Genomic DNA, 26,672 nt, shown 5'->3' on the forward strand with positions numbered 1-26,672 from the left:
ACGTAACACGTTCTAAAGACCGAAACCCCACGCCGAAAACAAATGTCGGCTCAAGCGAGGTGTGCCAAGGCTCCCTTTTCGAGTTTTGTCACTTTAAAAATACATCGTTAGTGTGTGCATTTTGCGGTTGGAGACGTTGCCATACCTTGCATCCACTTTCATCAAGGAACGTTTTATCCGTGGAGGTGTGGTGAGCACGTAGAAAAGCGTTGCCTATCGACTGGTGCTACCGGCATTGCTGAAGCACTGAGGTGTATATACAAACCGTTCATTAGTTGCTGAATGCTTGAACTTGTCAGGGTATGCTGTGTAATAGGGGCCAGGTGGTAGTGTAAAGCTGTTAGTGCGACGGCGGCGACAGAGGGAAAAATGTGCGGTGGGACTGAAGAACACTTCTCGTTCGGTCCGTGGAAAGTGACGGGCCGCTCAAGCCACATTCTTCAGTCACAGTGCCCGACGCCGAGTATTTGTAGAAGTGCACCGACCGATGGGACCGGTGAAAACCGCCAAATCTGCCTGTTCTGCAGGTAAGCAAACGTCACGTGCTGGTTGTGAATGAGGACACGTTTTACCACATAATGGAAGCAAGTAGGAAGATTACTAATGTGCGTCTCGTTCTGCTGTTTGACGACTTCGACGTTGTGTATGTGGTATGAAACAGTATATAGGCATCCCTGATAACTTGTTACCTATTTGTTGTATCGTAAGAAGGTTTAATTAGACATTAAGAAGCAGTACACGCTGCATACGGTCGAGTCGATCTATATTCTACTTCCTCACCTTCTCTCGTGCGCGCGAGTGCGTGCAGCGCACCTGCCACACTTCGTCCATCACACTATTGCTTTTCAGACTGTATTATTGCTTTCGTGAGGATTACGTTTGCATAATTGAGCAGCAGAAAGGAAACAAGGACGTCGAAGAACCATACAGACGAGGACGATGGTGCACTGACAGCTGAAGAGTTATTTGAAAAACCTCATATTTATATTGAACTGGCATTGCTTCGAAAGATAACCTGTCGACTTCTGCTTTCATCGCCGCGCTTTTTTCGATAGGCAAACTGATGGCTTGCTGACGCATTGCATTCCCGAATCACGGATGGCCCAGGCTTCCAGGATCTCTCGTACCAGCTGGTCTTTGTTCTTTGTCAGCACCTGCACGTGGTGAAGGTCAGCAAGGCTTGTTTGCTTTTTGCACGATTCGCAATCCCTGCAGTGGATTGCTAGGTTTGTGCCGGACTTCCCTGCTATCGCTGTAGCGTGCTCTCTTGCTCTGTCATTAGCACACCATCCACATGTAAAATCGGGCACAGAACGAAGTTTTCCGAGTGCATTCGAAGCATCCTGTACCGCATCCCCCTTTTCTGCGGAAAGCATTACATCGGACAAACCGGGAGGTGTGTTAATGACAGAGCAAGAGAGCAGGCTACTGCAATAGCAAGGAAGTCCAGCACAAACCTAGCAATCCACTGCAGGGATTGCGAATCGTGCAAAAAGCAAACAATCACAGCTGGCACGAGAGATACTGGAAGCCTGGGCCGTCCATGATTCGGGAGAGCAATGCATCAGCAAGACATCAGTTTGTCTATCATTAAAAGAAGTCAAGTACCTGCGATGTAAGCAGAAGACGACAGATTATCTTTCGAAGCAATGCGTGTTCTTCAGTATAAATATGAGGTTTTTCAAATAACTCTTCAGTTGCCAGTGCACCATCGTCCTCGTCTGTATGGTTCTTCGACGTCCTTGTTTCCTTTCTGCTGCTCAATTATACGATCATGAACCAACTAGCTCACCAATCCACCTTATTTACGTTGTTTCTTCTGAAATAGCAGTTGTCAAAACTAACAGCGAGAATTGTCAGAAATGTTTTAATTGGTTCTCGCCGTTTCAGGCATTTCAGGCATTTTGCACGTGTTTCATGTGATTACCTCTGCATCTGCTCAAGCACATTCTGTGCGCCATCTTTACTCTCACTGTGTTACCCACCGTTCATGTTGAACAAAATTGTGGAAACTTTTCCCAGGTGACGCAATGTTGATCTGAAATGCAAAATACATTATTTAGGGAATCTGTGCGCTCGTAATTAAGCTGAAATTTTGCACTCTGTGGTACAAAGTTCATTTCAAACAAGCTGAGCATTCGCACCTGTTTAAACACACTGGCATTATGCAAACTAAAGGAAATGGAAAGCTAGCATTGACGTACTAGATATATTATTCTACCCACTGATGTGTACTGGCTCTCGTAATTTTATTTAACTATCGCAAGACATGAATTAATCACATGCATCTCTCTCCCTACAGGTATATTGAAGAGCTCAAACTGCCAACACATCCAGACATGACGTTTGCTAACAACGTTCTCCGGATAGAGCACGCAGATGGGTTTGGAATAGAGTTCACCTGCATGGATGCACTGCGGTGTCTCAGCAGCGACAACTACATCCCAAGAGTGGCCGCTGCACAAGCATGGCGGGAAGCCAGGTGATATTGCTGCTCACTTTACCCTGTGTTCATTGCATTCCTTTTGGGATACTTAAAATCATGTCTCTGCAAGCCATCCAATCAGGCTCTTGACTTGTTTACAGGTGCAGTAATGTGCACTTATATAATTCTGCTGCAACACTACAAAGATTGCATCTTGGTGGGCTGCATTGCAGTTGCAGTGGCATGTCAGGTTTCGCCTCATGTATCTCTTATTGGTGTTTGACTCTCAAATTTCACCAATTTCACATGGAAATGTAATGGTGACTTCTTGTATGTATTGCTGTTTTAGGCCCCTTGCGGACTATTCAAAGGATGATGAAGCACATTTCGACTGGACTTTCACTAGCGACTACAAAGGCACACTCTTTGGCAAAGACAAAACAATAGTGGTATGTCAAAAAGTACACTTTGTCGGCTGTGCATTGCAGCGCTCTTTTCTTTCATGCCTAATGGTATAGGATCGCTTGTGAATTACACATACTGGCTTAGTTGTCTGTATTTTGTAGTGCAGCAACAGGCAAGAAATTGTTACCAGCTAAGACATGGTTTGGAGTCACATCTTCCACACTTTCCTTTACTTTGGCATAGAGCCCAGCCTGGGCCCATGCAGTGTTCTAGCATGTCTTCCTCTTCCAGGTGAAAGAAACAGACGATCATATTGACATGGAAAAGCTCAAGAAGCGAGAGCAGATCCTCTTCTACCAAGACATTTGTCTTTATGAGGATGAGCTTGCCGACCATGGGGTAGCGCAGTGCTCCGTGAAGATGGTGAGTTGTCGTCAAGCGCTTCGACTGTAGTCGGGTTTGTACATCGCATGAAACTCCACGCACATACCTTTTCTGTTTTCGTGGGTGCAAAACTGTTTCACAAGGTTCTACAAGTGCTGCGAGAAGTGCATTCGCAGCATTATACTCTGGAGGAAAGTGAAATGTGTCAGCCACCTGCAGAAGTTCAAAAACCGAAATTTGTTTTATTCCATGCTCTGCACTAAACATCTTGCGCACATACGATAGCCACATTATGCTTTCATTTAGTCATTTCTTCATGTGTTAAATAAAGAAAGTGATTTTGAAAAAAATTCAAACGGGATGCGCGCGAGTACAAGTTAACTTTAGTACTCTGGCTGGTAAATATAATCCAAAAAGTTATTTATTGCTGCAGAATTAATCTAGTTATGTTCAGATTAAAGTTGCAGTAAGTTTAAGCAAAAGGATACGAGGGAAGTTAATTGTAGTACCATAACTTGTCTGAGGGTTTCAACATCGTCATAGCACGGCAAAAGTTGGCCATAAGTGCACCCAACTTTATGAAAGCATGTCAGCAAATGCTTGTCTGGGCGACACTTTTTCGTCAAACTTCCAAATTATATGAACTGCAGAGACGCTTGGTGTCATTCCTCAATAAGAGCTCAGTTGTTTATGAAAAAAAAAAAAGCCCAGGTTTCCATCTATTGCACATACCTGTCTTACATCTATTTTTTTTCCTCTCTCGGCAGCGCATCATGAAGAACAGCTTCTTTGTGCTGCTGCGCTATTTTCTACGGATTGACAACGTGCTCATACGCATGAACGACACCCGCTACTACCACGAGGTATGGCTGAATTGGCACAGAAATTGCAGGCAGTGTTTAAATACGGCATTGTGCACTTTCCAGGCGGGCTGGAACTACCTGCTACGGGAATACACCAGCCGGGAATGTGAGGCATCTCAGCTTGATGTGAGTGTTGGGCTCTTCCCACCAGACTTTACCGTTGCTGTTCGACAGAACAGTGGCGGCCCTTCTGCAAACGAGCTTGCAGTTCTGTCTTTCAGTGTATTAATGGATATATTAATACTACTGTCAAACATCGTTATATAGTGAACTAGTAAAAAATTGTGAAATAGTTGCATATAGCTGAAACTGGGAATGCAAAATTTTGTCATAAACTCATGCTAGAGAGGCGAAATTTAGTCATCTGAAGAACAGCAGCTGGGAGAGACTTCTTCCATAGTTTTAGCACCATTTCGAAGCTGCCCGCCGCGATTGCGGAGGCTGCAAAAATCCGAGTGGTGACCGCCAGTTAGGTTGGCTTCCCTGCACGGCATCGCAGCAGGCCAAGCATGAGATAGGGTGGCTTCCTTGCATTATAGCTATGTCGCATAAAAAGTCAGGCAGCCGGACAAAAGCTATCGCTTTTTTCACCACCTGCACTCTTTGACATTCTATGTAAGCAGGGAGTGGCTCTGCTGGAAAGTTACAACAATCGACGGGTCTGAGAGGCGCAAACGAGAGCCAACCGCCTGGCTGCCAGCTGTTCTCTCAGCGCGAATGCTTGCTGCGTCACCGGTGTTGTGTGGCAAAGCCTGCCTCCTGCGATCCGAGTAGGCACAACTTGGTGCTTGGCAATTTGATATATCCGTTTTATGGCAAACTCCTTTCAATATATACAATAAGAAATGCATGCGTTTGTTAATATTTAGCAACAGTTTGATTGATATAGACAATAATTTTTAATATCTGTGTTCGCTATAACGACGTTTTTTCTTACGTATATTAACTAATGCCTTCCATTCAGCTGAAAGTTAACTTGCTACAATTCTTTCTGAAACCATTCTTTCCTGGAACTGATTTTTTGGGCACTTTCTATTTTTTTTAATGTCACTGTTCATAGAGCAGGAGTATTTTTAGTATCCACCAGTAAGCTATCTTTGAGAATAATATTGACACACGGCAACACAGCTGGTGCCCTACACAAAAAAAAAAAAGAAGCTGCATGCTTTGCTTTGATACTGAGTTGTATGCAAATATGTGAGTAAACCGTGACAGATTCACAGCTTTTTGGCCATGAGAGAATGACATTCCTGTTTTACATGCTAAAATACTTTAGTCTTCACTCTGGATCTTGCTAAAGGCTTATTCATCTGTGCAACCACTTCGTGATATTGGATGCCAAGGAGTTAAAGGAGTGTATCTGTGGCAACAGTAGAATGATGCCGCAGGGTGTTCAGAATGTGAGAAGCTGGATATTTGTCATGTGCAAGCAGATGCTAGAAGTCTTCTGGCCTGGTTTCCAAGGCGGAAACAAGAAGGCACTGTTGATCCAATTGTCATGCTTGTTCAAGAACTTCCTAGATCAATACTTCAACGATGACACTAGTTCGACTGCATATACAGTTTGCTGGGAACACTCATGACAAAAGCTGGTCCAATGGTTGGCAGGATTATTGATGTGGGCAAGGAAGACAAGAACGTCAACACTTAAATTTGTGTCATGCTAGAGGACTGTGCTATACACATGCTATGTATGTGTTACCTATAGCTCAGCACGTTATGTTTTTTCACACACTTTTCACTTTCGCATACAGTACAATCCTTACAAAGTACAATATATTTATTAAAGAATTAAATTCACATATGTACATAACTACAGCATGAACTTTTCACACGCATAATTTATGGATCTTGCAAGCCCAGAGCCATTCAGGGTGTATGTAACTGTTTGTAGCGTTGTTTTGTTGATCCACGCACTTCGTTTGTGCTAGTACAGAGCATGCTGCTACTAGACATTTCCTGCTTGGGCTGCTCTTTTTTTTGCAGTTACCGGTTGCAGTGTTGACAGACCCTGCTGCCCTAAGCGAGCATGTTCCTGTCCGCAAGACGTTGAGGGAGCGCCTGGAGCTGCCCTGTTGAAACAGAAGAAGAAACATTGTTTAGGCTGGTGCTGACGTGAGCCGCCTCCATTCTGTACTGCAGACATTAAGCATCCAGGTGCTTTAAGATTTCATTGTGCGTAAAGTTGCCCCAGGTTGCCATCCTTACTGCCTGCATGAGTGAGCTCACAAGACATTCAGGTGTGTCTGTTTGGGGACCCATTGACATCACAGTTCGAATTGCTGCTCTCTCCTACCAAAGCTGATGCTGTACATAATGAACTATGACAATTTGAGATGTGCTAGAGCAAGTGAGATTGCATGCCATGGTTACTGGATCAGTAGCTACTCATTCAAGCAAAAGGCCAAATAACTTTGTGCCAGCAAAACCAAGCTTGTAAGCCACACCAAACATGTTGGCTATCTTCTGTCCAAGTGGCCATCTGTATCTCCATGTTTAGCACTGCTACTGCTGCAAAAACATGTCTTAGCGTGAGTGCTAAGTGCCTAGCAGCTATGGGCATTTTGAATCCGTATTAAAAGGTTTCCTTAAATGCAAAGATCTGTTGCCTATTTTACTTTCTAGTCTACAGATGGTACTGCCATCACAAACACAATCAGTTATTCCCTGTGATGAAAGGCAGTTACATAGTTCCTTGTTCACACAGTCTGCTTTCAAGCCTCCAAAGCTCAATAAACCTGGCTCATCCTCAGCCCTAAGAACCTTGATAGCTTCATGGGTGTTTTAAGTGTGACTGTACTGCTCAAAAGCGACCCTGTGGCCCAGGAAATTTTGATCAACCCTGTACCGTCAAGGGACGGCACATGCACACCTTGAAATGCCACGTCTTATGCAAGAGGTAGCGTCGTGCCCAGGCGAGCTCTCCAGGCATTGTACGCCGTCAGGACATCTCTGCTACAAAGGAGCCGTTCCAGTTCTTGGCATGCGGCCTCCACCTTCTCTCCCACTTGAATGTCAGGCACAGCTCGAGTGTCATCGTGGTCTCTCAACACGTCCTGGACAAGACATTTAGAGTCTCAGTAACTCCAAAATGTCTGTCTGCTTCAATAAGCATCACTCCTACTGCCTTGTTGGCAGCTGGAACACACTGTGTATTCAATAAATAAAACCATGTTATTTGACATAACATTCTTGTGGCCCTTGAATGGATGCTTTAATTTGGATTGTTGATTTGCACAACCCAACCGTTTACCATTGGAACCATGCGGCCCCAAATCAAAGTGCACGCTGGGAACCAAGCACCCACATTCTTCAAGGAAATCTCCCAACAATACGAAATGCTGTGCTTTGGGAAGAGAACTTTTCCAAGGACAGAATAAAACCAGCAAATATGCATAACCCCCTAGCCCTGCTCCATTCTGCACACTGACATTTCAAGCCATTTACGAAAGGATTATGCAAATGAATTACAAAACGATTAAGCTTTGCATTATGCAGTCCAGTATATTGCCAACTGTGCATCTGACGATCAGAGTGACTGCATGCACATATCTGCTGTATGGAATGGCAAACAAAAGTTGCTGCCAGTCAAGGTTACACAGTAATGGCATTGCCACAAGCGCAGACAGCTGTGCTTGAGAAAAGTGGAAAAGCACAATTTCCTTTGTCTCTTGCTTCACACGTTTCCGTCATTTCGTCCGCTAAAACACGCCAAACTGGAGTTACAAACAGCAGCAATGGACAAGGTGCAAAATTACGTACTTTCTCTCGGCACAATTAGTCCCACAGGACTGCAAGTTCTGCAGCTGCAGCAGCCATGTTTTGTAAAGAAAAATACCAGTATGTTCACTTTGTCTATTCTCGGGGACCCGATGCAGGTAATGCCATCTGCAACCACCACCACCTGTGGTACTTCTCACCGTCAAGAATTTGTTTTACGAAAAGCAGGTTTGTTCAACAGGGATGTGACAAAGTATGGCAAGGTCAGCAGATCTTGGTTAAGGTTCCAGCATCTAAGGCTCTGCCTCAACGAAACCTTTTCAGTGCGCTCGCACTAAAACCCCCAATCTCACATTTTGCCAATGTTTGTTTGTCTGAACCCTCTGGCAGGTGGGCAACCTGCCAGCATGTTTTATGGCCAACTATGAAAACACTAGGAAACAATGGCAGGCTTTGGAAAGACATTTGAGCTGTATTTGGTTATGGATATGTATAACCGATACAGTAACATCAATCGAGTTTCGTGTAGAACTTACTGTTCTGAGAATGCTCACATTGTGTGTGCCTGGCCATAATCAGCAAAACAGTGGCTAAAACATCCTAGCGTGTCCCATTCACATTCGGCCTAATTGCATTAAATCTGCTACCATTTTTCTGTCTGTGTGTGTTTACATTGCAGAGGGTTCGCGGCAGTTCCGGTTTTGGGACTCTCCTTTTTGTGTCGATGTATCCTGCAACCACTGATTATGCAACTAATAAAACTCATTAAAAATGCATACTGGTTTGTTTTATTTAATCGTTACATTGGTTTTTATTATTACTATTATTAATATTATTATTATTGAGTGTCTCACCAGCATGCGCAGCAGTGCTTCGGCTCGAAGTGCTGGCCAACAGTGACCACCAGGCAGTTCCAATTCCAGCGATAAAACACCCTGACCCATGGGCTCAAGGTGTGCAGGCCACACTTGAAGTCCAAGGTGCTCAGCAAACCGACTTGCATTTCCTGCATATTCAAGGAGAAAGGTGTTAAGTACACATTTTGGACAAAATGCTCAGTTACGCAGGCACTGGCCATGCTATCCACCTGCTTTGTGCATCTAATGAGGTAATCTGCGTTGAACACTGAAAACATGTACAAATCTAGAACCTATTCATTCAAAGGCGCCACTCCGAAGTGCACAAACGCCACGAAGCTAAAGCCTCTCCGGCAAAACAGATGCAACTGGCTGGCCTCGAAGCAGGTGTGAAACTATGTACGCAAAAGGTTATTCTAGTAATCCTTTGCGTTCCATACCTTAATTGGAGTTACACTTCTGCCTAACTTAAGGCCAATTCATAAAATTATTTACAGTATGAGGTCTGTATTACACTCAAACCTCGATATAATGAACACAGATATTATGAATTATGGACTATATCGAACTCTTCCTACATATTTTTAATAAACGTCATTTTCACTTTATATTGCCACCAGGTGGCCCCAGGTAACACAAAAAGACAAGGAGATTAAGGTTTGCACACACGCCTTGGGAGCTTTTCTGGAAACACTGTCAGTGAACAGTGTCTTGATACTTTGTTTCGGGACATATTTTTGGTGGAGTGTGCTGGGTACTTGTCCTGGCCTATGTCACACACCCCTCCTTGCACCGCGCATCTCGGACCTCTGCCGGTCAACACACCAGTTCACCGAGTCAGTCGCCGAAATCTAGGACTGCCTCTTGAACACGGGCCACTGGAGTCTACCTTGGCGCTTGCCCCTTGATCAACCATTCAAGGTACTAGTTATTACACGCTCAAGAACCTACGAGTAACGAAGTCCTACCACGGCACTCAGCTTGACGACGTGGAAGACTGGCTCGTTCAGTCTGAACGCATTGCCTCATTCAATCAGTGGGACAACACCGTGAAGCTGCGGAACGTCTTCTTCAGCCTGGAAGACTGCGCTCGTAGCTGTGTGGTACAAGAACCATGAAGAAGTTTTGACATTATGGTGTGAGTTCCGCCGTCGACTACTCGAGACATACACCAGCGCGATTCATCGGGTACGAGCTGAGCGGGCTCTACAGTCTGGGATACAGATACCCAATGAGACAAGTCACCATGTATGTCAAAGACATGATGCGGCTTTTCCGTGGGAAAAGGGTGATAGCCTTCACTCTGACATACCATTTTCCATGCCGCACGGCTGTAATGAGGAGTAGCCACTTTAGATGGTGCTTGCTGCTACGATCATTGCGTTTACCTTTAACCCCTTAAGGGCCAAATAAATAAAAAAATTATGTTCCCAAATTGCCAATTTTTTTTATTATGTAAAATGCTTTAGCAACGTGTTTGAAACGCAAACAGAATCACAGAAACAATTTATGGCGGATAAATTCTATTTTATTAGTCACTATCTGGACCCTTGTGCGATACTCCATACCTAACACCTTTGAGGAGCATTCAGAAGCAACAAAATAAATTCTTGAAAGTCCAGATAGTGCAAGCGGCTTAGAATTGGCGTGCAAAAGATGCACCACTGCTTCTAGGTGCATTCAAACTAGATGAGACTACTGTCCGTGTGGTAGTGTTCGAAGCATGGCACTGCGCAGAGGGCCTTCTCGCACCACCTGCACCAGACTCTTGTTCCCTTGCGACATGTCGGTTCTTTCTTCTTCTCTGTTGGTGGGATGTGCGACGGCAAGTGGCGCTCACCGAACCGCTTCATATCCAGGGAACGTCCTGGCCGCTTTCTTCTTGGTATCGTTGTCATTCGCGCCATTCTAGTGTTCCGCCATCTAGTGTTTCTCCATCCACCATTCCGCCATCTAGTGCTCAAAATCGCATTCAAGAAAAGCGCCAGTGATGGGACCCGTGCCGCCACCTATGTTTTATGTGGTAAAGTACCGTTTAAAAGCTGAGCTCGCCAAAAGCCCCTTGAAACATTACGGAAAAGCTATGACGACCTCAGCTCGTCATAAGCAAAAAAAGTGCCGATCGCTTGTGAAGAGCTGAGCTCGTCATAAGCCCTTAAGGGGTTAAATGCTGACGGTGCTTTGCGGAGAGAATCTAACCTATCTGGCGCTCCTTTCTGACAAATCTCGGCTATATCAAACTATTTTACTATCTCTGACGTGTTCGCTGTAACGGGTGGGGTTTGACTGTGATGTATATCACTGCATCATGGCACAATCACATGATGTCCTTTGCAAAAAAAGTGCAAAATGACATATGACATGAAGCAATGCATTGCTCACCTGAACCATTCGGGACTAAGTGGCTTGCCACGCTAAGCACAGCTGCCTTCTGTGCATGCCTTTCCTTGATGCAGTCTTGTGGCAAAAGCACTGCTGATCTGAGGAAAGCTAACACCGGTTTTCCAGAGGTCTCTCTAGATGGCAGCACCAAAGCTACAGTGGCCACTGCTGCACTCTCACACTTGACAGGTATCCTCAGAGGCTTTCCCTCTGGAAGAAAAAAAAAAAAATAAGCAGATCACCCAGATTTTTTAGATGGGTTTTTGCAAACTTCTTATGCCCATTTTCATACAAACATGCCAAAAACATAACGGAGAACGCATTTTTCTCTCCCACTGAGCTTTATTATTACCGTATTTTCCGGTGTATAAGACGCACCCGCCATATATGCAGGCTGTCATTGAAAAATTTGGTATAGAAGACGCACCTGTGTATAAGACACACCCCTATTTACCCAATTAAGCAAACAAGGGAAGGGGAATGAGGGGCTCGTTATAAATATGACAGAAGCCACCAGCCACAGAAACCAAGGGGCACACGGTATTTTTTTTATTATTATTTATTTTGTGGTGTTGATAAATTTAGAATATTACTGAATATGTTATCGCTTAAAGAAAATTGATTAGAAAAGCAGAAGAAAAAACAACCACATGCCGCCGGTGGGATCCGAACCCACGACCTCCGAATTACGCGTCCGGTGCTCTACCTCTGAGCTACGGCGACGGCTGTCAAATCTTCTGCTTTCAGGGGTATTTATGTTTACAAGTAACCTAACCTTGAGAGTGTTCATCAGCGCCACCCACGTTCACAAGCGGCAGACGTAGAACGTCCTGTGTTACCGCAGACTGTGACGTAGAACGTCATCGAACGGAGAGGGTGGAAGCTGCGTGAGAACCCTCTTATGCCTCCTATGGCGTCAAGGCTGCCAGAACCGAGGCCCTCGCTAAGCAATTAAGCAAACAAGGGAAGGGGAATGAGGGGCTCGTTATAAATATGACAGAAGCCACCAGCCACAGAAACCAAGGGGCACACGGTATTTTTTTTATTATTATTTATTTTGTGGTGTTGATAAATTTAGAATATTACTGAATATGTTATCGCTTAAAGAAAATTGATTAGAAAAGCAGAAGAAAAAACAACCACATGCCGCCGGTGGGATCCGATCTGCTTTTTTCTTCTGCTTTTCTAATCAATTTTCTTTAAGCGATAACATATTCAGTAATATTCTAAATTTATGAACACCACAAAATAAATAATAATAAAAAAATACCGTGTGCCCCTTGGTTTCTGTGGCTGGTGGCTTCTGCCCTATTTACCCAGTTAGGCTAGTGAGGCTTAATTAAACACGTTTGCGCAACTATCGCAAAATGCACCGTACCTGTTGAGAAATACTTAAGCAATGCTAAGTGATCGAAAAAGGCAATACTCACGCCATACCCGCCCACGTTTTAGCAAAAAAGAAAGAAAAAACAAAAGAACTCTCCTTATGTCCATAAAAACATTTTTTTTCTACTTAAAACCTTCGATGCCTTCATCTTCGGATGCGCTATCAAAAAGTTCGCCCATTTCTGGAGGCAATGTGGTTGAAACATTCTCTTCACTGCTTACGTACTACGTACACGGAGCAAACAAAGTTGCAAAGGGTGACTAAAAAAGAATGCCGGCTTGTATTGGCTTTTCTTGACAATGGCGAGAAGCGCGATTGTCGCCATCTTTTGGCATTTCGCATTACTTCTGCTTGGGGCCTCTGAAGCAGCCACGTGTTTGTGATCCCGGAAGCCGTCTTCCCTGTCGTTTCATGATAAAGTTAACCTAAAAAAGTTGCGCACGGCGGTCCCCGTATTGAAGTATTCGCGTATAAGACGCACCCTTGTATAGGACGCACCAGCAAGATTTTTCGAAAAAAGCAGCATCTTGTACACTGCAAAATACAGTAACTCCATACCTAGATCTGCCGCCAATATAAAGGCGCCCTATAGACACAGATGTAATTCAGGTGACACAAATCGGTGATGTGGCACTGTGTGGTACACCATGTACAAGTGAAATCAGCAATTCAGTCCAAGGATGCCAGAACCTAATGTGTGCTGGCATTCGATCTGCCACCGCATTCTGAGGTGCTGTGCGGCGAAGACAACTTTACTAGTGCTTCTCACTAGGTTTTTTGCGGACTCTGCAATCGCCGCGAGGCGCTTTGAAACGGTGCTAAAGCTATGAAAATTCTCTACCAGTTGCTGTTCTTTTAATGACTATATTTAGCTTCTCCATCGCGAGTTTTCTGGCTACATTTTATATTACGATGTCAGCAATACGGAACTATTTTACGATTTTTTACCAGTCCGCTATAACGAGGTTTCACTGTAGCGGTAAGGTTCACTGCTTTGTTACAAACCCAAGAGTACTCCAATACTGATATTCTGTGCATCCTTTATTTCGCATTACTTAATTCTCACCTCACATACTATGCTGAATCGTGGCAATTCACCCATAAGACTTATCTAAGCTCTATTATTAGGGTAAAAAAAGCGGGCTTTGAGAATAATGATTATAGTTTTACCAACTCTACAAAGTCTTTAATCAGAAATCTTCAGATATTGCCATTTGAACTTTTGCACGACGAAAACATGGCTGAATGCTTATACTGTATAGTGTCGTAATGCAAAACCACCCTTTCCAGGTCTCTATTTTACACCTGCAATTGCACAAGAAGAGCCACTCCAGAAAACTTAATTTTACTGTCAAATAACAACATTTATGGCCAAAGATTACTCGAAGTTGCAGGTACAAAAGTTTAGAATGAGTTGCTGCCTTCTATGAAACAATCATCAAGGTTGAACTCAACTAGTTTTCCATAAAAGGCTCTTGTACATAAGTTCATTATCAAAATTGCATTTCATTGGCGTTGTACTGATTACAATGTGTACATGACACCTCAAACATGTATATATGTTTTGTTTTTGTAATCTGGGCTCATGACAAGTGCTGTTTCTAATGTTTAAGTCGTCGTGAATTTTTAATCTGCATTATGCCTACACGGTACTTTTGCATCAATCGGACCTCAACTAGCCCGTGGCCATTGGGCCGAAAAGTGCTTTTATATTTGTAAAACCTTCAATAAAACGAAATCAAAGTGTTTTTATATTTGTAAAACTTTCAATAAAACGAAATCAAATAAAAAACCGGGCGGAGGAGGGGGGGGGGGGGGGGGGGGGGGAGAGTTTCAACACAAACTTTAAACAAATTATTTCCCTTCGTCTACTTAATTTTTATTCTCTTTTTTCAGAGCCTTGGGCTTGTATCCAGAGTATGCGAGTGTTGTCATATAACTGCTGTTTTGTGCATGTAACTAGAGAATTTTACTCTTTGTAGCTTAACTAAGGGCACCAGTCTGATTCTGAGACCTCTGGGTATATGCGAATATACAATGGCTTCACTGATAACAAAGTGAAATTGAAAAGTGAAACCATACAACCTGTTCTTCAGTGTCATAAAGATGAAAACAGCAAATGAAATAAAGCGGAGAGAAGCTCAAAACAACGAACCTGGTGTTGGACCAGCAGTAGCAGCACGACAAATCGTGCAGTCACCAATGTCAAAACTAGCCACATGAATCCAGTTGGAGCCTGAAGAATCCGTGAAAGTAGCCACCAAACGCTCGTCTTTGGTGTCCCGCTCGGCTACAACTGGTAGACCTGAGACATAACGTCACCCATCAGCAACACAGCTTTCCAGGCCAGCAAACATCTTTGGGTGCCCAAGCGTTCCACTTTCTGTTTACTTTGTAGACGCTTGCGCCAAAAGTAAACAAGGCAATGCCCTTGGCAAAGTTCATGCCACAGCACTCTACACCGTGTCTTTCCTAAGACTTCGTACCCTTAGCCCACTTATCTAATCTAAAGGACTAAACTAACAACTTCTCACTGGAACTTGGCCAGCAGGTTTACACACAACCAAAATGCATGCACTTGAGTTGTAAATTCGGACTCTACAGCCATGAGCAACATAACACGAAACGTTCGAGCATTATTTTCATAATTATATGTTGAAAGCACATTTTTTCCCTCGTTTCTTTATGTGTTACAAGCACATCTCTCTATCTTCTTTCCGTTTTCTACTAGTTTTTCTTTTGGCGTACGATATGCAAAAGTCATTCTCATATTTAGCAGTGAAATAACCAGAAAATTTGCAATTCAGTGCAAAAATTTTGTTCTTTCTCACACTGCTCACATATCATCATAAGCCTAATCACTTGGCCTCAGTGGCACGCTGAATTAGCTGGCAAAGTTTAGCAAAGTGCTCCCAGCAGATCATATTTAACTGATGCTACGCTAATTGATTGTGTGAACACAGGAATGCTTACGTTAACTGAACCTATGACTATGGTATTAGAACAAAATGCAGCTGTGGTCTCTGCTGCTCATCATAAAAGTCGTCTTCTCTCTGACCTTCCTCTCTTTATCTGTATAAATAATAGCTCTTAAGACTTTTGGCAAAAGAAATGCTCAATATTCAGTAGCAAAATGACAAAACATGAAAAGAAAGGCAGAGTAATAGTTGCACTTCAGGTGGACATCTCCGGATCAATTATCACTACGTTGGGCTCTTTAACGTGCACTGACAATGTATAGCACAGTAATGGACTACTCTCCATGTACGGAACCCTTGAAATGTAACCCACTGAACTAGGCTCATTTTACATTAAGGTTTGCAGATGCTGTCAAAAATCTGGAGACACATTTTAGGCCTGCTCCCTATGGAAGTGCTCCTTTTGGTCAGCGCAAAATTTCAGGCTTGTGAAGCCATTACACAGAGCTGCCAAGTCAGCAGCTGGTCAGTGCACTTGCCACACCTGACACAAAGTTCACTCAAACTGACAAACTGCACGAAAGGAAACTCGCCCCTGGGGAAGACTCCACAAATAAAGGTTGAAACCTAGCTTTGTCCAGAACTATGGCCCAAAAATGGGCCCATATACTGGAGGCGTTCAGTGAGTGAACTTGTTCAAATGGCCATGGCTTAAACTAAGCACATTCTTCTGCTTCAGAAACCAGAAAACACCACCATCTCAGATCATGTTAGTCACGCAGAATCCTCCATGAAACTTAAATAAGACAGTCACCTGTTTCTGCTTTCAAAGTGTTTAACATGATTGCAAGTACTATTTACAGCGCAAGTTCTGTAATATTGCAATGTCAGCAGGAAAGACAGGTCAGCTGTTGTCATGAAGCTACCACCTCCACATTCAGAGCTCTAGCCGACCGGCACCGACCAAAGTGAATGTGTTCACTTCGTGGACATTTTTAGGACACATGACATGGTCATGTCGCCACCTTTGACAGCCTGCACAGTGCTCACCTCGGTGCCGAAGTTGACGCAATTGCTGCAAGGCTGTCTGGACGAACAGGAGGTCATTCTTGGCCTGCACAACTGGATGGGGCTGTAGACCCTGCAGTGAAAGTTGCCGTGGTGGTAGTGGTGAGACCAGCCGCACACCCCCACAGCCATCCAGTACCAGGAGGCCATCATCCCAGCTCAACTTGTCTCCATCAGTGTTGTCCTCGCTGCGACGTGGCCACACCTTGGATAAAGCTAGGGAATGCAAGGCAGAAGAGGGAGATCACCTACTTCAAACAGATAACAGTGCATATATTTTCATATATGCACCATATATTGGTGCATATACCTGTCACTGCTGAATGAAACATGGCAATCGAAGCTCATGGCCTTGGGTATGATTGAAAGCATATGATGGTAATGCAAATTTATTGAATCCTGGCTGAAATTAAGATAGATGAGTCGTGTAAAGAGGCGAAAAGTGAGAAGATGGTCCTTTACAGCAACAGGGTGGAACATAAGAAAAGGAAAGTGCACCAAGGGATGACAGAGAGTAAGGTACGCAGCCGAGATTATGAACTTTGCGGTGCTGCATCTGGTGCAGAGTGGAGCAAATTCGAGGGCAACAGGAGAGGCCTTTGTCCTGGATTGGACAATGATTATGGCGTGGTGTGGAAGTTCTGGGCAAACATGAGTCACTCATATGATGTTGAGAACCTTCCATAGCATATACACTTTACTAAGTAGAGTGCACAGGCACCAACGAATGTGCTTGCATTGTCACACTTTATTTGTAGACAACTACATCTGAATCTACTGAATCTCGAGTTCAGAACTTTTTTTGCCTCAGCAATGCCAGACAACCTACACAAACAAGAATAAGGTACGTACCTGAAGCCCCAAGCCTCTGAATTGACACAACTTTTCCGAGTGGCAATGGGCCAGCCTTGATATGGAGAAACGCAGATTCCTGCAGTGACTGCTGCTCAATGGCCAGGCGTGCCTCCCACGGGATGCCTCTATACACCCAGTGTATGAGTGGTCCATCGAGGCAGAGGTCGTGTGCCTCTTGGAGAATACTAGGTGCCCAGGCCTCCAGCCAGACTCCGTTGTGGCTGCTCAGCACTCTACCTCTTGTGCCGAGGACCAGCAATTCACTGTCTGCAACGGCAGGAGAGAAGCGCCTGTCAGTCACAGCTTGCTACACAATTATGCCAGCATCAACTACTATAGCCAGAACCCCACCCTGAAGCTGTCATGGTCACCATCTGCAAGAAGTGACATCACCACTAAGTAAGGTCACATGTCCCATAGCATCCACTCACACATACAAGACCCGCCTAACAGCCGACATTGAAACTTGTGCCACAGTACATGAACGCCTCTTAAAACCTCTTCTAGATTATCAGGATAAAATCCACATTGAGGAACGTGAGGTTCAATGTATGCCTCTCTTACACCTCCACCAACACTAACAAGTGCCTTTCTCACTGCAAATTTCAGCATCTGGCCCAGCCACACATCAAATGAGCTGTGAACACTAGCCCTGAAGAAGATAGGGATTGGCTCTGGAGCTTGCCATCTCATTATTATGCATTTCTTCATTCTACTGACCCACACCTAAAATCTGGACTTCCGAATATAGAGCCCCTCACCATTTGAAATGTCTCTAGCACTGACTCCGACTGAACACTATATTCACAAGCAGCTACAGGTCCTACCAAGGACGAGAATAGTCCCCACTGTGGCAGCTCTGGCTCTGTTGAGAGAATGCAGCACATTTTGTTAGAATGCTCCACTTAAACAGGTGAGCAGGCATGCTGCGGGCCTCACACAACTGCCACACACAATAAAAAACGTTTTAGCTTCATCAGCCTGCCCTTCGCGGCAATGCCATGCACCAAACTTTTTTTTGTCTTCCTACCTGTAGGACACAGAACTCCTTGATAAAATTTAAAACTTTCTCGTATTCCACTTTGATATGTATTCACCGAAACCAATGACCGAATATTTTTACTCTTGCATTTATTCAACTATTTTCAGCATCTTCTTTTACCGCTATTCTTTCCCAAGATTCTTCTCCAACACAGAACAGCATGTCAGCACTTTTTAGACATCCCATCCCATCACTTGAGCCTCTCGCATCTATGGTACAGAAACAACAGACTGCAAGCAGTTGAACTGCAAGAAATATGCAATGCAATCAAAGAGGTCTAAACACAGACCATTGTCAACAAAACCCAAAATTTGTACTCGCTCACTCAGCACAACTCCCTCACTCAGTACTGTGCAGTGCAATCCCTAAGGAATGTGATCAAGATGCAATAATTTGGAAGATAGAAAAAAATTTTGCGTCTCACTTTGCAATCTCAATTACAGAGCGATCACTGCGTGTAAGGACCTGGCTGGGACCACTTCAGATATGTAGCTGACCAAGCTATTCACAAACCTCCCTTCGCTTACAATGGCACCCACTCCTTTCCTTTCCGAGCACTGCCTCCAACTTATGCACAAATAAACTTTTCTTCTATCGAGACATAATACATGAAAAGCAACAAACTCTCAATATTTCCTGACTGCAAACTACACTAAACAAATAATAACAAACCAGTAAAAAATTGTCTACACCAGGGGTCCTCAGACTGGTCTTCGCAGAACCCTTGGATTCCTCAGAGCGCTTTCTGGGCTTACCAAGCACCTCAGTCTGTGCATGCTTCAACCCTTATCTTTCCTTCATCCGCTTTATTTTGGTACTAATCATACTGTAATCACATGTACAATCTGTTTCACTCTACAGTCAGTCAGTATTAAGTGAATTTGAGCATTATTTGCCGGGCCATGCATCTGCATGCACGTTAGACAAAAAGAGAAGGAAGCCAAGGCACATAGGGTTCCTGGGCACCTTTTGAAAGCTATACATAAATATATATATATAGACCAAAAAGTCGTGTGCTTACCCTTGCTCACGAGGGACCCAGGCTGCCAGCAAGAGATGGCAGCCACAGGCTGGCCTAGGTCGCAAACCAGACGAGGCTTGCATGGGTCACGGAGATGGCTCGCATGCAGCACCACAGCTAAGACACGGCCATCCGGCAACCCCACCAAAACTGCACAGGCGCCTGACCTCCCTGCACCACTTGACTCGCTAGGGATGTCACCGGATCGCAGACCCAAAAGCCGCGAAAAAGATTCCGGGGAAAATACCAAGTTTCCTGCCACATTGCAGCTTCCACTGTAACGAGAAACATGCTGACCTTCAGCAGGACAATTGCTTCATCTAAAATACTGTTTGGGTTGAGATCAAAGGGACACTGATGATAAACTGAAGAAGTACTTTGATTTGGGCTAGTTGGTTCATATCTTGAAAGTAGTTCGGACGGTGCGAAAACAACAAAGACAAAGGAGACACGAACACAACAGGACGGGCGCCAACTTGTTATCATGTTATCATGTGTATAGTGCAGAATGCATATCTGTCTGTAATAGTTGCGCCTACTTCCGGTGTTAGGACTTTTGATGACAATTTCGTTTTGATGTGTGATAGGCTTGCGAGATATGGCTGGGGTGATGCATAAAATTTAGGGGTCTGGTGCAATAAACTTCAGTTGCAAGTTGGTGCCCGTCCTGTTGTGTTCGTGTCTCCTTTGTCTTTGTTGTTTTCGCGCCGTCCGAACTACTTTCAAGATAAACTGAAGTTTGCCTGTATCAATAGATTACCGTGTTCTAATGACAAGCAGGCTACTTTTAAACGATAACAGAGCTTTTATAAGCCAGAAGAGATTAAAAAAAAAAGAAAATATAGGTGCTGCCACCTTCAGCCATTTTTGTAAGCAAACTGCAGTACTTCAAGAAAAACTTTTGCGTGCAGACCCTCAAGGCAAAGCTGCGTCGCCACTCAGTTCTAAATGGTGATCTCAGACTCTTTTTTCCAGTATGGACGTCATGAGTTTTAATGGAGTGGTGGGAAAATTTTAAAATCCGATTTTCTCCACAGTAAATGTCTCTCTTGCTGCAGGACAAATATCACTATAACCAGAAAAAGCCACAGTGAGTGTCCCTTCAAGTTTCCAGAGATTGCCATGTTTTAGCCATTTTGGCCATTAATTCACTAGTACAAATATCTCCATCTTCATGGTGTACTTCCATACTCACTTTCACACTTAATACATATTCATTTCTACATATGCGTAAGCACCCATCGCTATCGTCAACGAGCTCAGGGCTTTCATTCAACCCCGATTCGCATGCAATGGTTATAACAGTGCCAATATAGATCATGGTAAGGAGTAACCTTACCGCATTCGTTATGAGGTATACTTAACTATCGCTGATTCTTCCCGATGACAGCTCTAGAGCCTTGAGTTCATAAAACAAACAATAATTATAATTTCAAAGTGCACAATGTACAAACGTCAGAGGACACAGCAAAACCTCATTTTACAAAACTTTCACAGATCATGCAGCTCACAGCTATGACACTGGCAAAAGGAAGGTGCCAGCAAAATCCTGTGAGCCATCTTGCCATAACGTGGATTCTCTCAAGATTGCTGGAGAATGTGATGGAAAATAAAAGTTCTTACTTGACAGATAAATACCTAGCCCAAGGATCCACTTCTGAGAACCAAAGACACACACTTCCACAAGTATCCACACCTTTATTTCATAGCAGCAGAAGCGAGAACTTCCCCATGATTAGTCTGCCCCTAACAGTGTAACCGTAGCACTGCCAGGAAAAAGGACATGTTGCGTCGCTTCTTGCCTGGTCCACAGACAGTGCCCCAACTCAAATGTAGCATAAAGATTTCAAGAAGCAAATTCCAAGTTCCTTGGACAGCAAAAAAATTCCCAGAAAATATGTGCAACCACCTGTCTTATCTTATTCCTAGGCTTTTGCCCATTAAGGCCATTATATACTGAAAACTGCGCAAAAAACGAAGACACAGAACGAGAAGGCACGACACGGCCTTCTCGTTCTGTGTCTTCGTTTTTTGCGCAGTTTTCAGTATGAATTCCTACCAACTAGCCCAGTTTACCGTTCTTAATAAGGCCATTATGTTCAAAATACATTGCTTAAAGACCCCACAACATATCTGTCCAAACAAAGAGCTATTTCATTACCTTTTTTTTTGTTTCACAGTTCTATTGTTCATTCTGTTTGTGCCAAGCAGAAGTCGCACAAAGCATTAAAACGTAACATCCTGAGAAAGATGCTCTTTCTTCACCAACCAAGAGGTTTGTGGCACTGACCTTGAGTAGTGCTGGCCTTGCAGGAATTCTACACAACACAGTACAGGGTCCTTGTCCACCGAAGACAGAAGGTGCTCCGCACGGGCAGCGACACAGCAGACAGGTGGTCCCTTGCCATCTACGAGCAACTCCCAGGAGCCTGGTCGCAGGGCATACGCAGCCACAAGGCCACCCCAGGGAAGGCCGCAAGCCGAACGTGGCCCCAGCAAGAAATGCCTGGTGCTATGACAAGACAGCACTGGCTGTTCCACTTTTCAAAAAATGTCACCATCTAGCTAGCTAGGTTCACATCAGAATAACAGACCATCCAAGGAAGCCTCATACAAGGTTTTCATTCTGACCCAATCACAACTTTGCAAGAGTTGATACCCAACTTAAACGTACGATAGTGACTTTAATTATGAGCTGCGAAGATGGTGTCGAACTGAGCTCAGAGAATAATAAATGTACTACAGTCAGCTGAAAGCTACAGTCGAAGGAAAATATGCAACAAAACATGCAGTGTGGCCTCGAGTGGAACCATCACACAGCATCACAATTTTTTTAAGAACAGAACCAGTGCGATGATAAAAGAGAAACTCTTAGAGGAGGTGGTTCTATTGGTGCAATGTATTTTCACCAAAGGAATGAAGATCAACACACTTTTTACAAAGGAAATTTTTCGCCCAGCAGGGAGGCAGTCACACTTTCTCTAGCCCACCTTTAAATCCACCTCTGAACAGAATTAATTTCAGCAAAGTTAATAAAGCCACTGCATAGTACAGTTCTGCATGAAAAAAAAAAATCAGCTCACAGTAGGAATTTAAAATGACATAGAAGCATCTCTAGAGTGTTTAAGCCCCTGTGTTGACACTTTTGTGCCTGTGAAATCTAGGTGTTAACTATAGCTAAAAATGTGGTTGCCAAAACACACTGCAGCATAAAATATGGATACCAAAAGGTTTTCACAGTTACTTAATAGTGGCAAAGAAAAAATTCCTGCGCTACGCATAAATGAGAGAAAACCTGCACATGCCTCAAAAAGGCCTTGATAGCTGCACCTGCTCAGCTCTAATGTAGTGGTTCACAAGGAAAATGCGGAAATAAAATGCTGGTAGGAGTGCAAAGCGCACGCTGATCGCTTGCAGCCTTTGCTTCCCATGATCGTACTGGCTTCGTTTTTTTTCTCTCTCTCTCTCTCTCACTCGACAGTTCTTTCTGAAAGCCGTTTTTAGTGTGGCTTCTCGTCCTCAAGCGAGTGTTTACCTCAGAACACCGACGTTGTCAGCCGAAGCCGGCTTTCCAGGCAGTAACACAGCAAGCCGTGTTCTTCGGTACGTCACAGGCTGTGTTTATGTTCTCCATTATAAATACAGCGACCACTAGAAGGTTTGACAGTGACCTTTTGATTCCACGCGCATGAATTACGTTAGCGCTCCCAAGCGCATATATATATATACACGGCGCAGAGCAAGCTTGCGAGCGTTTCACAATGTCAAGGTCATCGCGACGTGTGTGAAGAGTCCACCACAAATGCCGCGCAAAATTAAAAGCTGCCGCTTCATTTCTTCCCGAGAATCTGCCATTTTAGAGACATTTATCATTCTCCAAGGGCATACGCTAAATCTAAAAGCGGAACCTCGGCTCCATCTGCACTACTCCGCAAGTGTTTAACAAAAGGCTCGGAGTAGATGAAAACCTTTATTAAAAAAAAAAAAAAAGAACGTCGGATCGACGAGCCCTCCCTCTCATTCCACGAACACACATACACAGAGCGCGTCTGGCATGCGCGGCACAGCCGCAGCGCCAGTGCCGCTGCAATGTCAACACAGCCGGGACGGCCAATCCGGCGAGAGTTATTTCTTGCTCGGCGCTATGTCGCAATCGCCTGCTGCCCTTCTGCCGCGTCGGCTGGTCGTGGAACTCGGTCTGCTGACTTACCTCGCGTCGACTAGTGGTACGGTCCACACGCCTTGCGCAGTCAAGGCCAAGAAAGCGTCGTTCGCTCCGACGACTTCCCGCAGGCACGACTTGCAATGCAGCACGCTCTGTGCGGGTCATTTTACAATCACACACTTGACGCAGCTCCGCGGCTAGCTCTCACTGCGCTAGGAGAGGGCCAGCACATTAACCATTCAGCGACGCCAGTAGGGTGGCTGTAAACTGAGCACTTGCTGCTGCCCCTGCACTTACCTGGAAGGCAAAGTGAGCCTCTTCATGTGAAGAAACACTCCATTTTGGAAACCGAACTCTGTAAACAATGAGAGTCCGCTCGCCTAACCTAAATCTGCAGACTGCTAAGTTTTCTCCCGACAGAAACACGCGTACTCTCTCCGCCGAAGAGACGCTCGCGAAACGTGCCAGAAAGAAAGATGCACCGATTGCCTCATCGGCGGCCGCACGTGCGCGTAGCGCCGACGCCATTGGACCACCTCGATGGCGCTAAGGCCATCACGCGGCGAAACTCGGCGCAAGGCCGCCGCTTGCGAAAGCGCTCCGCGTGGCTTCTGCTCAAGCCGAATACCTCGGTTCGGTGCGCCGCGCGCTGTACGTAGTACGTTTGAGCAGACGCAACTTCTGCGATTTCGACATTTGAAGCGGGCACGACAGATGTTTTCTGATAACGCTCTAGTTAACTGTAACAGTTGAGCGAGACCTCATATTTCGAAAGGCGCGTTCAAGCCCAGGATTGCGCTGTCGACGCACCGAACTCGCGTATTTATTTATGCCGACGTCGCGAGTACACACGATCGCCTCTGCAATGCGGCCTTGCCGGGCTCGTTACTGCAGCATATGCCGCGCAGAGCCGCGAGCATTCCCGCTCATTCACATGCGGCCGGGCTTTCCTCAAGATTATGACGCGCGCAGCAACAGGTTGCCTCGTGCGACGTGGCGGCGATCATGAATTCCGTGCGCGCACCTGCATTCTTCTCAGCCTCGGCATGCGCGCAAGGGGGTCTTATCGAGGCGCTGTCGCGAGGCCGTGATCTCGGCCAACGGTTCGACGGCCCGTTGACAGCGTCGGCGGCCATGGACCGCGCGCGGTAGCCGCCGCTCCGATCGACGTCAGCGTTTTGCGTCATCTGCGCCGGCGACTCGCCCACGCAGTCCGGCGATGGCCTCGCCGCTGCTCTCAGGGCCGCGGCGCGCGCGCTCAGGGTGCGCCAGTGGCAACAAGGAGTACTTTTATTTCAATGCTCTGATCGAGTACAACAGCTAAAGGGCATATGTACACAACGGGACGCAAGCGTACGTCATAGTAACAAGTGTTCCGCGCGTGGACGGACTTGCCGCTCACGAGGCACGGCGGCGGCGTATAATATATGTATATACAACAAGTTGGAGGGGGAGGGAAGGAGCTATGTACACGGGGTACTTGGCACAGGGACTAGAGTGTCAGTGGACCCAGGATCTGGCTTGCGAGTCGAAGTTGAAGTCCAGGTTGCCGTCCACGCTGAGCTCGTGTTGGATCACCTGGTCGACGTCGCAGTGCAGACCCGGCACGGCGTCCAGGTCGAGGTCCAAGTCGTGGGGAAGGTGGTCGTTGAACGTTAGCAGACGACCCATCACCTGCGACGCGGTGGGCCCCAGCGGCGGCGGTGGCGCGGTGTCGTGCCGGTCGCCCAGGGTCATGGACTGGGTGAGCGTGTCGGCCAGCGGGCCGGCGCCGTACCGGTCCACCGGCATCAGGGGCGGCCAGCCAGATGGCGAGCCGGACAGCGGTGGCAACGGGCTGCAGTGCAGCTCGAGCCGACTAGCTGGCGGCGACTCGGGGAACGGGTCCAACGGGCCTTCCGACGAGGACGGACTCGGGGACGCGCGCAGGGCTTCCAGCTTCTTCTTGAGCCGGCCCCGCTTCTTCTCGTAGCGAGGCGTTTCCATCGAGGTAGCCCGGCGCCGCGCCGCCTTGCCGGGCTTTGCGTCCGGGTTCAGCATCCACCACGAACTCTTGCCAGCGCCTTCGTTCTGGACTCGCATGAATCGGCTGTGCAGCGACAGGTTGTGCCGGATCGAGTTCTGCGAGGGGGCAACGACCCGGCTCCGGTCAGTTCCGATCACCGCGAGGCGGGGTCCGAACCCCACAACGCACATGCAATCCCCACTAGAGCAACCCCTCCCCCTTCCCCGAAGAGCACGCGCGTTGGCATAGCGCCCGAAGGCCGCGTCGCCATGCCAACGGCGGCTCGCGCACACGCGTGGGCCAAGGTCACCCCTTTGGGTCGAAGCCGGCGAGCCGTCACGTGCGCGAGAGTCACGTGACACCGAAAACGCCCCGAAGGTCTCGGCAGGAGAGGCCTGGCGAGCGAGAGGGGCGGCGCGTGGAAAGAACCCCGGCGGCCCAAGTTGCGATCGGCGCAACAAGTCGTCATGGCCGTCGAGCCGCTAGCCCTAACGCCGGCCACGTCTTACCTTCCAGCCGGCGGAGCTGTTGCTGTCGCCCTTGTCCTTGAAATAGGGCACGTTCTGCACCATCCACTCGTAGATCTGTGACAGCGTGAGGCGTTTCTCGGGCGCGCTTTGGATGGCTTGCGTAATCAGGTCCGCGTAGGACATGTTGCCCCAGGCGTTGCGACGCGACGAATTCTTTTTCGGGGCGCCCGCCTCGCCAAAGGGGCTCTCCTGAGGACCCGCCTTCTCATCGCCGTAATTGTCGGGCCGCGGGAGCGGCCAAGTGTTGGAGCGGGCACGCGTCTGCGGCTCGAAGCCCGGCTCGACATCAGTCAGCCGGTCCATGGCGCGTGTCAGCGATCAGGTCCGCCGTAATCCGAGATGATCCGCGCCGTAATCCATGGGGCACAGCGGCCACCCGAAGGCAGCCGTCCAAACGCGCACTATCAAGGTACGGGCACGAGTCCCCGACTGCCGGGCGGAGCCGCCGCCGCTGCTGCGACGCGGCTACTGACGTCACACCACGAGCTGCACAGCCAGCTGGCGCCGCCCAGCGGCACGCGCCGCAGACCACGCGGCCCAAGGCCGCCGCGCCTCCCCCCTCCGTGCGCGCGCTCCCGCTACTCGGCGGCGGCGGTACCGTTGGGCGAGGGGAGATACGGCCGCACTGCGAGACGCTCAACAGAC

The 26,672-nt window shown here is 46.4% G+C and overlaps 3 protein-coding genes across 4 annotated transcripts; 1 reads left to right on the top strand and 2 right to left on the bottom strand.

Annotated features, from left to right (window-relative positions):
- The first annotated feature begins 15 nt into the window (after positions 1–15).
- Positions 16–7,268, top strand: LOC149358872 (TIP41-like protein). The gene is made up of 7 exons (XM_089571074.1): positions 16–527; positions 2,303–2,482; positions 2,775–2,874; positions 3,122–3,253; positions 3,982–4,077; positions 4,141–4,203; positions 6,064–7,268. The coding sequence occupies exons 1-7, from the start codon at positions 370–372 to the stop codon at positions 6,154–6,156; spliced, it is 822 nt and encodes a 273-aa protein (XP_089427200.1). The 5' UTR covers positions 16–369; the 3' UTR covers positions 6,157–7,268.
- On the bottom strand, positions 5,840–24,399 carry LOC149358873 (uncharacterized). 2 transcript variants are annotated; one of them, XM_089571059.1, is made up of 11 exons: positions 23,790–24,399; positions 23,538–23,644; positions 21,618–21,839; positions 19,328–19,602; positions 17,262–17,531; positions 16,392–16,625; positions 14,579–14,728; positions 11,037–11,246; positions 8,652–8,803; positions 6,950–7,133; positions 5,840–6,149 (listed from the first exon to the last, which is right to left on the bottom strand). In XM_089571059.1, exons 1-10 carry the CDS (start codon positions 24,018–24,020, stop codon positions 6,966–6,968), a joined length of 2,019 nt encoding a protein of 672 aa, XP_089427185.1. In that variant the 5' UTR covers positions 24,021–24,399; the 3' UTR covers positions 5,840–6,149; positions 6,950–6,965. The 2 variants fall into 2 exon arrangements, with proteins under 2 accessions (XP_089427185.1, XP_089427186.1); XM_089571060.1 differs by lacking the exon at positions 11,037–11,246.
- Positions 24,400–24,764: 365 nt separating this feature from the next.
- On the bottom strand, positions 24,765–26,475 carry foxo (forkhead box, sub-group O). The gene is made up of 2 exons (XM_089571073.1): positions 26,007–26,475; positions 24,765–25,613 (listed from the first exon to the last, which is right to left on the bottom strand). The coding sequence occupies exons 1-2, from the start codon at positions 26,328–26,330 to the stop codon at positions 24,993–24,995; spliced, it is 945 nt and encodes a 314-aa protein (XP_089427199.1). The 5' UTR covers positions 26,331–26,475; the 3' UTR covers positions 24,765–24,992.
- Positions 26,476–26,672: the final 197 nt, after the last annotated feature.

Source organism: Amblyomma mixtum, chromosome 2 (genome assembly GCF_055824585.1).
Source record: "Amblyomma mixtum isolate Tamu chromosome 2, ASM5582458v1, whole genome shotgun sequence".
NCBI classification, from domain to species: domain Eukaryota; kingdom Metazoa; phylum Arthropoda; class Arachnida; order Ixodida; family Ixodidae; genus Amblyomma; species Amblyomma mixtum.

Coding starts and splice junctions, on each gene's coding strand:
- LOC149358873 (XM_089571059.1), bottom strand. CDS start 24,020: ATGGCGTCGGCGCTACGCGCACGTGCGGCCGCCGATGAGGCAATCGGT. Junction 23,645..23,789: donor AGGCTCACTTTGCCTTCCAG/GTAAGTGCAGGG, acceptor TGACCCGCACAG/AGCGTGCTGCATTGCAAGTC. Junction 21,840..23,537: donor GTACCACTAGTCGACGCGAG/GTAAGTCAGCAG, acceptor GTCTTGTCATAG/CACCAGGCATTTCTTGCTGG.
- foxo (XM_089571073.1), bottom strand. CDS start 26,330: ATGGACCGGCTGACTGATGTCGAGCCGGGCTTCGAGCCGCAGACGCGT. Junction 25,614..26,006: donor ACAGCTCCGCCGGCTGGAAG/GTAAGACGTGGC, acceptor GCCCCCTCGCAG/AACTCGATCCGGCACAACCT.
- LOC149358872 (XM_089571074.1), top strand. CDS start 370: ATGTGCGGTGGGACTGAAGAACACTTCTCGTTCGGTCCGTGGAAAGTG. Junction 2,483..2,774: donor CAAGCATGGCGGGAAGCCAG/GTGATATTGCTG, acceptor TTGCTGTTTTAG/GCCCCTTGCGGACTATTCAA. Junction 4,204..6,063: donor GTGAGGCATCTCAGCTTGAT/GTGAGTGTTGGG, acceptor TTTTTTTTGCAG/TTACCGGTTGCAGTGTTGAC.